The sequence below is a fragment of the Quercus lobata genome, chromosome 8 (genome assembly GCF_001633185.2).
Source record: "Quercus lobata isolate SW786 chromosome 8, ValleyOak3.0 Primary Assembly, whole genome shotgun sequence".
In the NCBI taxonomy this organism is placed as follows: domain Eukaryota; kingdom Viridiplantae; phylum Streptophyta; class Magnoliopsida; order Fagales; family Fagaceae; genus Quercus; species Quercus lobata.
The window spans coordinates 1,116,181-1,127,061 of NC_044911.1; the positions used below are offsets into that span (position 1 = coordinate 1,116,181).

General features: G+C 35.0%; 1 protein-coding gene across 1 annotated transcript; it reads right to left on the reverse strand.

Moving 5' to 3' along the window:
- Positions 1 to 3,437: 3,437 nt before the first annotated feature.
- On the reverse strand, positions 3,438 to 5,037 carry LOC115955431 (transcription factor WER-like). Its single transcript, XM_031073558.1, has 3 exons — positions 4,905 to 5,037; positions 4,512 to 4,641; positions 3,438 to 3,975 (listed from the first exon to the last, which is right to left on the reverse strand). Exons 1-3 carry the CDS (start codon positions 5,035 to 5,037, stop codon positions 3,438 to 3,440), a joined length of 801 nt encoding a protein of 266 aa, XP_030929418.1.
- Positions 5,038 to 10,881: the final 5,844 nt, after the last annotated feature.

Sequence of the window (10,881 nt, forward strand, 5' to 3'; positions counted from 1 at the left end):
GAGCTGAACAGTCATGCCAGTTAGAGCACTACAGGACAAAAATCCATATTGGCCATTAAGTTAGCTCGCAGCTTGAACTCGCGACTCAGTCAAGTCGCGAGGTCAAGTCGCCAGCCAACCCTGTTTTGGAAAAACTGACTCTTCACATTCCATTCTCACACCAGTATAAATACCCCTCATTCCCACAAAATAAGTGTGGCTATTCAGAAAGAAAAACCCTAAGAGAGGTTTCTTCAAAACACCCATCCAATTAGAGAGAGCTATTCATTCTTAGAGAGAAATCTTTGTAGTCTCTTCTCATTCCCTCTCTTATTGTCATACCTATTGAGAGGAGATTTCTATGCAAACACTACCCATACCCATTTAGAGTGTTGAGTGTTTTTGGAGCTTTGTGAAGTATTGGAAGATGCCAAGGATGGAGGATGCTATGGATTATAGCGGAATCCGGTAAGCTAGAAAAGAAAAAGGTTTGGCGCAACCTCGTTGGAGTAAGAAGCTTGGAAGGCTTAGGTACATCGGGTAGATTAGGCTTGGAGGGTCTATTACTGTTCATGTATCCCAACTACATTTTTAGTGGATTATTGACCGCTTGGAGGATGGCGGAGAGGTTTTACGCCGAAGGTTTCGATTTCCTCTTCAATAACACATCGTTGTGTTATCCTTGTGTTTGCATCTTTCTTCCCTTAATCTTTGCCTTTTATTTTCTGCTGTGGATGTGACTTTAATTGGCATAGATTGTTTACAAATTCTGTTTTGTAGCTTTTGTTCATTTTCCGCACACTAGTTGTTTGACATAAAGTTTGAATTGGTTATTTTGTTATTGGGGGTCTAAACGTTCAAGGGTATTTTACACACTATTTGAACTTTCATTAGTATATTCTAGAGAGTATACCGGAGTGTTTTGTCATATCTATATGACTCTTGTGCACATCTTTAGGGGGAGAAATTCTATTTCTCATGCACATTTGTAGGGGGAGAGATATTACATAGGGAAGATGCATATACCGAGGGGGAGAAGACATTGAGATAATAAGAAAACTTTATTCTATTTGTTTTTTTGTTGGCTTTATGGTGCTTTGAGTTATGCTTTGTGGTTCTCATCGCATCATGTTTTTGTTTTGAACATGCATATATCCCTATGCTATTGTGCTCCATTGAATGCATGTACGGATGATCATTTGCTTTGCTATGTGATCTTTGTAGTCATTTCTATGTGACTGTTTTCGTGTATGATCAAGTTGCTCACATCTTTCACATCATGTTTACTTGATTGCAATTTACTTGTTACATTATACTTGTCCTTTTATTACTTGCTTTACCTTGAGGGTCTAATGTGTTTTGTGCAAGTGTTTCAGGTTACAAGTATATATGTTCCAAGTATATATGTTCCAAGTGCATCACAGCTTCTCATCACTTTGAAGGGGAGAAACTTTATGCACTTTTAGCTTATATTATTTAAGTTTTTATTCAGTATTTTGTAGTTTGTGCCCATGTTGCTTTTGTAAGCTTTTAGGGTTTGTTTCCATGATTTTGTAGGTTTTATGGTTTGTACCATGCTTTATGCAGCCTTTATACTTTGTTAAATCAGTACTTCTAACTAAATGTCATGCATTTTCTTTTTAAGTACTGTCACTCTTGTGCCCTTGTAGGATTGTTCCTAGATGCATATACTTAGTGTATTGTGCATTAGTTAAGTGTTGGGCATGCAAGTGACTTGCATTGAGCTTGTTAGCTTGTTTGTTCAAGTGTTCATTCCAAGTGTGAATGAGCATTGTAGTCACTACCTTGTAGTGATTGCTTGGTTGATCAAGCCATGGTTTGTTTCTTAACTCCATCTTTGCTTGATCACATATTGCTTGTTTCATATGCATTTCATACTTTTCTGCATACAATGATCATGGTGTATTGTTGTGTTTCAGGAGTTTCATGTTCATATGATTCAAGTGCTTCGCAACTTCTAGATTTAGGTGTGAGTGAGTTTTGCCATTGTTCCCAAACTCACTTTTAAGTCGAGAGTTTGTTTTTGGGTGTTTTGTCACGGAATAGCCAAAGGGGGAGATTGTAAGGTTGAATTTAATCAATCATGTGTTGGTTTTATTCCGTGAAAAATTTGCTTATAATACAGCACTTAGAAACCTTGTATTTAGGTGGGAATCATGTAAGGGTAGTGTGTGAGAGAGTGTGAAGAAATGCTCAAGACTGTGCAATGAAGCAGGGACTTCCCACTGGATCTCGCGGGAGGCTCGCGGCTTGCAAGCCGCCAAAAGTTGTACACGCACAGAGCATGCGGGGGAGCTGAACAGTCATGCCAGCTGGAGTACTATAGGACAAAAATTCAGACTGGCCACTCAGTTAGCTCGCAGCTTGAACTCGCGACTTAGTCAAGTCGTGAGGTCAAGTCGCCAGCCAGCCCTGTTTTGGAAAAACTAACTCTTCGCATTCCATTCTTACACTATTATAAATACCCCTCATTCCCACAAAATATATGTGGCCATTCAGAAAGAAAAACCCTAAGAGAGTTTTCTTAAAAACACCCACCCAATTAGTGAGAGCTACTCATTCTTAGAGAGAAATCTTTGTAGTCCCTTCTCATTCCCTCTCTCATTGTCATACATATTGAGAGGAGATTTCTATCCAAACACTACACACACCCATTTAGAGTGTTGAGTGCTTTTGGAGTTTTGGGAAGTATTGGAAGATGTCAAGGATGGCGGATGTTATGGATTATAGCAGAATCCGGTAAGCCAGAAAAAAAAAAGGTTTGGCGCAACCTCTTTGGAGCAAGAAGCTTGGAGGGCTTAGGTACATCGGGTAGATTAGGCTTGGAGGGTCTATTGCTGTTCATGTATCCCAACTACATTTTTTAGTGGATTATTGACCGCTTGGAGGACGGCGGAGAGGTTTTACGCCGAGGGTTTCGATTTCCTCTTCGATAACACATCGTTGTGTTATCCTTGTGTTTGCACCTCTCTTCCCTTAATTTTTGCCTTTTATTTTCTGCTGTGGATGTGAATTTAATTGGTTTAGATTGTTTACCAATTCTGTTTTATACCTTTTGTTCATTTTTCGCACACTAGTTGGTTGACATAAAGCTTGAATTGGTTATTTTGTTATTGGGGGTCTAAACGTTCAAGAGTGTTTTACGCACTATTTGAACTTTCAACATTACATAACTAGATTACAATAACAAAAGGGTCTAACCATTGTAGTTGCAGACACAGCGGACACTAGACACACACAACCAATGTGGGATAAACATCCTTTTTTTTTTTTTTTTGGAGTAAACAATAATACTTATTTGAACACACACGAAATGATTAATTGAATTGCACATCATTCAATTAATCTAATTATTCACATTAATTAAAAATAAAATCATAATTATTATATTGATAAATATTTCATTTATTCATTTAATATTAAATTGCACCAACACACTATTTCACCAAATATGGATCTTCATTAATTCTCTGGTAGTTCTCGATTTCTTGCATTGCCTCGTAGATGGAATCTACGCCTTCATTGTAGCATGATTGAGATGCACTAAATCCTCCATTTGCCAAGGATTCTGGATAGTTATTCTGAATGTAGGTATTGTCCAATACAAAGGGTTCAGTCCAAAAGTCACTAAACGATTGTTCAAGTGTTTCCAATGTAGCAAGTCTTCTGCAGTCCAATTTATGCCAGATATATGAAGGTGCATTATCAAAGCTCAAGTATGAGAATTCACTAGAAGATGTTTCTAGGGGTAATTGGGAGCTCTCTTGAACTTGGTAAGAGGGAGAACTGCTTACAGAATTGTCTGTTTCTGTCTTCCTTGCTATATCAACGTCATGTTGGTAAGCTTCATTGGACAGCATTTTCATCTTTGATATTGTAGGATTTTTCTTGGTGCGCTTCTTCAGGTGGGCATGCCAGTGGTTTTTTATATCATTATCTGATCTCCCTGGCAAGCTTGCCGAAATCATAGACCATCTACAAAGAAAAATACATGGGGTTTATATAGAGGTTTTTTTTTTTTTTTTTTTCCCTTCTTTTTGATGAATGAGAAGATTTTATTGCATCAAATGTCTAGAGTGCAGAGTTCAAGTAACAGCACCTATTAGCAGAACTGGAACACCAGTATATACACCAAATCTATCTCAATTTCAAATGTTTATATGTTCGTAGTTTCATTACCATCTATATACACATATATAAGCTCATTGAAAAGTTCATTTTGAATCATTTCAAAGAAAAACTGACGAATTATGGTGACATGTCTTGGTAAATTACAGACGCATTTAATGCAAACATAAGATGCTTATGAGTATTCACCATGCCAACATGATTACGCTGAATTCTTCAAAATGAGTGGCATGCCTGAAGTAGGTTATGCTCATAAATATTTGTTATCAAGCATGAAAACATGCAAACAAGAAAAAGCGCACGGAAAGAAGGGGAGATTTTGTAAATAAAGTTATGTTCATCCAAATTCTTGTTGAAGAATTAAGAAAGATTTAAGTCTGTACTTATTGCCTAGTTCTTCATGCAATTTGATGATCATAAGCTCTTCTTCTTCTGTGTAGTTTCCTCGTTTTACATCTGGCTGGAGGTAGTTCACCCATCGCAGTCTGCAACTCTTCCCACACCTCGATAAACCTGTAAACCAATGTATAACAAAAAAAGGTTGATTAACATGAAGTACTGTTAATCAACCTCGATAAACCTGTAAACCAACTCTTCCAATTTATTTTTTTTATATTTGGATTTTCCCAGGAAAGAAAACTATGACAGAAAATGGAAGACAATCATTATAGTCGCTAAAGGCAAATCATGGATAAAAATGAACAATAAAAGTAAAGGAAAATCATACAAATGTACTTGGATTGATTTCTATCAGCTTGAAAGAGTTTCTTAATTACCTGCCAATTTGGGAAGTTCCCGCCAGTTCCAGTGGCCAAATCTCTGAATATAAGACCTTAGTTTATTATCTTCTTCTACACTCCATGCACCTTTCTTTAGTCCATTTTTATCATAGAAGGGAGCTCTCACCATCTCTCTCTAATTAAAAATTTAGGTCAAGTGATTCCCTAGCTCCAAGTAGCATATTTATATAAAATAATTGAGTTGAAAAATGTTCAATAATTACTGCCTTGAAGATGGACCTATCATATGTTTGGTCCAGATAATAATTTAAAAAAAAAAAAAGGTAGGCGCACAAAATGAAGTTGCAACGAAAAGGGCTGTTGATAAAGTCGTGATTCCATGAGTGAAAGCACTGGTCTTTAGAGTGTGTTACATGCTGCAGCATAAGCTGTGTTCGATTGTATAGAAGCCACTTCTTCCATGTAGCCGTACAGTAGGCATAAATTTTTCTCTAAATATTTGGAAATTATCAATTGGCATCAATGTAAGTCTTGGATCCTAATAAGAGCACTCACATCAGTCCTTGTATAATAAAAGATAGTACTTCATTTTAGTCAATCAAATCTAAAATTCATATACATTACACATGTAAAACTGTGTAAAAATACATAATTACTAACGCTATTTATCTAACACTATTTATTTTGCATTTAGGTTTTTTATTATTTTTTTATGTATTTCAAGGATAAAAAAAGAGAGTGGATGTTGGTTATTGTGGGTGAAGAAAGATAAATAATTTTTTCTTTTAAATCAAGAAAATTGACATTTTAATGAAATGCAGTATAAAATAAATAATTTAATATAAGGTGTTTTAAAAAGTGAATATGTAAAATAAAAAAATTAATTATTATACTAAAATAGACGTGAATTTTTGTATGAGTTGAATATGGTAAAAAAAAAGAGCTATATACTCCAAAAAATAGCAAGCATGAGGGTCAATTGTTATATATATATATATATATATATATATATTCTTTGCTTTCTCTCCCTCTGATTTTTGTGTGCAGTGGCTATAAAGATCGTTCCATTTGTCCCAAGGCTTGAAGTCAAATCTCTAATCAAATTAGGTGTAGAGGCTGAGATCAAGTTTTGGGAAAAGAAATGCTAATGTCACATCTCGGCGGCTTACAACTCACTCTGTGTTGTGTGGCGATTTGCATTAAAAGTTGTGAAACTTTTTGTGATACTACCCTTGCATTTATCTTTAGAGAAAGCTACTTCACCGTTTAGTTAGGCCCTCAAACATTAGTATCTTAGGTCGTGTCCCAAGTAATAAGGACCATACTGTTGGTGATTCTCACCGTTGTATGTTCAGAGACAGCAAACAACGTACGGAAAATGTGTACTGACAAGCACATGCAGATAACATAGCTAGCGACAGCAAAGTATTGAACATTATAGAAAGGGTGTTCAGTGTCACAAGAACATTCACAAAATTTTTACTTGCAAAAGAAAAAGAAAAAAGAAAAAAGAAAAAAGAATAATATATATACACACACTACTAAATAGTCTTGTCTACTCTTAAAAAAATGAATACCATCAACATACTATAATGTTAAGTTCATAATATTTAAAACAAATTTTAGGTAATAAATTGTTATTAATTTTAATTTTTTTTATTTTTATTTATTATTTTTTTTTTTTTGGAGATAAAAGATAGAACTAGTTCTAATTTGGACCTACTACTAACATGACTTTTTTAACCAACAATAGAAGTTTTTTTTTTTTTTTTTGAAACCAACCAACAATAGAAGTTTGTTACCTATTGTTTGTTGTGAAATAATTGTTGTTAAAATATTGTGGATGTAACATTACGCTTTACTCAAAAAAAAATCTTGGACCCCAAATATGATCCTTAGCCCCTTAAACAAAAATAAAAATAAAAATAAAAGATCAAGTAGAAACAATAAAAATGAGCTCAAATATTAGTAAAAATAGTTCAAACAAAAACAAGACTAAGTCAAACAATAAAAAATGATCAAATAATTCAACAAAATGCTCATTTAATTTTTTTTTTTTTTAAAAAAACCTATTCGGCTCATAGTCATAGTAAGTATCATGCATTGCTCTCTCTCTCTCTCTCTCTCTCCATTTTTCCTTTTTTTATAATCATTTCAGATTTTCTCTCATTTTATTACTCTCATCTCAACATTCTCAGTTCTCACTTTTTTTTTCTCATCAGTCTCTTTTTGTTTTTTCATTTTATTAGTAGAAAGAAATTGTAAAACTTTGTATATTTGTTTTTTGTTGGTATTGTTGTAATGTTGATATATTTAAGTTCTTTAAAAATTTCCTAAAGCTGCGGCTGCTTCACATATACCCTGTTGCATTATAAATAATTATCTTCTTGAATTATCAGTCATTACAATAATGAAAGTTAAAATAAGCTCCTATTCATTCTAGCCCTGACGTAGGAAACATAGTTTAAGGCATACATTTGAAGACGATCAATTGACAACAATGCAAGTATCTAATTTTGGGAAAAAAAAAATGAAAAAGAAAAACAAATGAAGGATTACTAATCTATACGTAGTAGCTACTCATGGGAACGTACATACAGGTATGATAGAACAGTCAAAAATATTGTCTTGAATTCATGGTCACATGATCAGATGTGATGATGAATATCAGAGAATTTGAAAAAAAGGTCAGCCATACATTTTTATGTGCATTTGGTTAAAAAATAAATAAATATCCCTAAAAACAGCAAGTACCAGGCTCAATTGTTTAGCATTTAAAAATAATAAATGAATAGTAACTCAATAGTCAATTCCTCCATTTAGTTTCTTTTCATTAACAATGATGTAGGACATAATTTACAATTTAATTTTTTGCAATTATTTAATTTTAGTATTTTTATGTTAAAAAAAAAAACGTTATTTTAGATTTAGTTGATTAACTTCCTTGTTTTTTTTAGGTGTTTTTAATGGTTTTTAGGTCAAATTTGGTTCCTATTATGGTTAGATATTAATTAGGAATTATTTTAAAATATATTTTCTTGTCTGTCAAGTTTTAGAAAGCTCTTAAATAGGCCTCCAAGTCTGTAAACGTTTTTCAGTATTATTGATATTAATAAAAATTTAGACTTTTGTCTATTGTTTCTCTAGTGAACTCTAGAGCCATTTTTTCTTGTGGATTCAAGGAATCCTCATAGATTCGAGATTATTTTCAGAAGCAAATGTGTTTTATTTCTTGTTTCCTAGAAGTAGACGTGTTCTACTTTTTAACGCTTCTGCATCTCGCATCAGTTGGTACCAGACCTGAAAGTTCAAATATGTGTATAAACACCCTTGAACGTTTAGACCCCCAATTTACAAATTACCAATTCAAGCTTTATATCAAACAATTAATGTGCGGAACATGAACAAAAGCTTAATACAGAATTGGTAAACAATCTAAGCCAATTAAAATCACATCCACAGCAGAAAATAAAAGGCAAAGATAAAGGGAAGAGAGATGCAAACACAAGGACAATACACGATATGTTATCGAAGAGGAAACCGAAGCCCTCGGCGTAAAACCTCTCCACCGCCTTCCAAGCGGTCAATAATCCACTAGAAAATGTAGTTGGGATAACATGAACAGTAATAGACCCTCCAAGCCTAATCTACCCGATGTACCTAAGCCCTCCAAGCTTCTTGCTCCAACAAGGTTGCGCCGAACCTTTTTCTTTTCTAACTTACCGGATTCCGCTATAATCCATAGCATCCGTCATCCTTGGCATCTTCCAATGCTTCCCAAAACTCCAAAAACACTCAACACTCTAAATGGGTGTGGGTAGTGTTTGGATAGAAATCGCTTCTCAATAGGTATGACAATGAGAGAGGGAATGAGAAGAGACTACAAAGATTTCTCTCTAAGAATGAGTAGCTCTCTCTAATTAGGTAGGTGTTTTGAAGAAACCTCTCTTAGGGTTTTTCTTTCAGAATAGCCACACATATTTTGTGGGAAAGAGGGGTATTTATACTGGTGTGAGAATGGAATGTGAAGAGTCAGTTTTTCCAAAACAGGGCTGGCTGGCAACTTGACCTTGCGACTTGACTGAGTCGCGAGTTCAAGCTGCGAGCTAGCTGAATGGCCAGTTTGGATTTTTGTCCTATAGTGCTCCAGTTGGCATGACTGTTTAGCTCCCTTGCATGCTCTGCGCGTGTGTAACTTTTGGCGGCTTGCAAGCCGCGAGCCTCCCGCGAGTCCTTTCCACTAGTCTCTGCTTCACTGCACTGTCTTGAGCATTTCTTCACACTCTCTCACACACTACCCTTACATGATTCCCACCTAAATACAGGGTTTCTAAGTACTGTATTACAAGAAAATTTGTCACGGAATAAAGCCAACACATGGTTGATTAAATTCAACCTTACAATCTCCCCCTTTGGCTATTCCGTGACAAAACATCCTAAAATAGACTCTAGACTTAAACGTGAGTTTGGGAACAATGGCAAAACTCACTCACACCTAAATTTAGAATTGTGAAGCTTTTGAATCATATGAACATGAATCTCCTGAAACACAACAATACACTGTGATCATTGTATGCAGAAAATATGAATGTATATGAAACAGGCATAAAGTGATCAAGCAAAGATGAAGTGAAGAACCAAATCATAACTTGATCAAACAAGTAATCACTACAAGGTAATGATCACAGTGCTCATTCACACTTGGAATGAACACTTGAACATACAAGTTAACAAGAACAAAGCAAGTTACTTGTATGCCCAACTCTCAACCAATGCATAATACACTAAGTATATGCATCTAGGAACAATCCTACAAGGGCACAAGAGTGATAGTACTTAAAAGAAAATGCAAGACATTTAGATAGAAGTACTTATTTAAACAAAGCATAAAAGGCTGCATAAAGTATGGTACAAATCATAAAGCCTACAAATATGCATAAAAACATAACCCTAAAAGCTTACATAAGCAACATGGGTACAAAGCACAAAATACTGAATATAAACTTAAACAATATAAACTAATAGTGCTTAAAATTTCTCTCCCCTTTAGAATGATGAGAAGCTGTGATGCACTTGGAACATATATACTTGTAACCTGAAACACTTGCACAAAACACATTAGACCCTCAAGGTAAAGTAAGTAATAAAATGACAAGTATAATATAACAAGTAAATTGCAATCAAGTAAATATGATGTGAAACGTGTGAGCAACTTGATCATACACCAAAACAGTCATATAAAAATGGCTACAATGATCATATAGTAAAGCAAATGATTATCCGAATATGCATTCAATGAAGCACAATAGCATAGGGATATATGCATGTCCAAAGCACAAACATGATGCAATGAGAACAACAAAGCATAACTCAAAGCACCATAAAGCCAACAAGAAAACAAACAGAACAAAGTTTTCAAATTAACACAATATCTTCTCCCCCTTGGTATATGCATCTCCACTATGAAAAATCTCTCCCCCTACAAATGTGCACGAGAAATAGAATTTCTCCCCCTATGGATGTGCACAAGAGTCATAACAAGAGTCATATAGAAATGACAAAACACTCCGGTATACTCTCTAGAGTATACTCTCCCCCTTTTTGTCAGGAATAGACAAAGGGTCAAGGAGAAAAGGGGGCAAGAGATGAATGAACGAACAATGATAATGATGCATGAGGGGTGCAAGATGAATGAGAAAATGAAGCACAAACTTAAGACAAAGTAACATGCTACAAAGTATAAGGTAAACATGACATGCTAGGATGAAGAAGCAAGGTCTATACCAATACATAACAAGGGTAGCAAAGGTGTGTGCAAGAGGTGGCTAAGTGCAATGCATGACCAATGCATGAAAAATGCACATGTGGGGCAAGGTGTGTTAAATACACAACCAATGAACCAAACATGTTCCTAATGAGGAAACATGAGAAACCCCAAAGTTTGGTACTCATCGGAGTCCAAACAAGCTAGAAAATGTTCAAGAGGCATTTTATCAAACATCTAGCATGCACA

Excerpts from the sequence above, each read along its gene's own strand:
- LOC115955431 (XM_031073558.1), bottom strand. The coding sequence starts at position 5,037 with ATGGTGAGAGCTCCCTTCTATGATAAAAATGGACTAAAGAAAGGTGCA. Across the intron at positions 4,642-4,904 it reads GGAACTTCCCAAATTGGCAG|GTTTATCGAGGTGTGGGAAG; the intron begins GTAATTAAGAAA and ends ATTGGTTTACAG. Across the intron at positions 3,976-4,511 it reads CATGAAGAACTAGGCAATAA|ATGGTCTATGATTTCGGCAA; the intron begins GTACAGACTTAA and ends TTTTCTTTGTAG.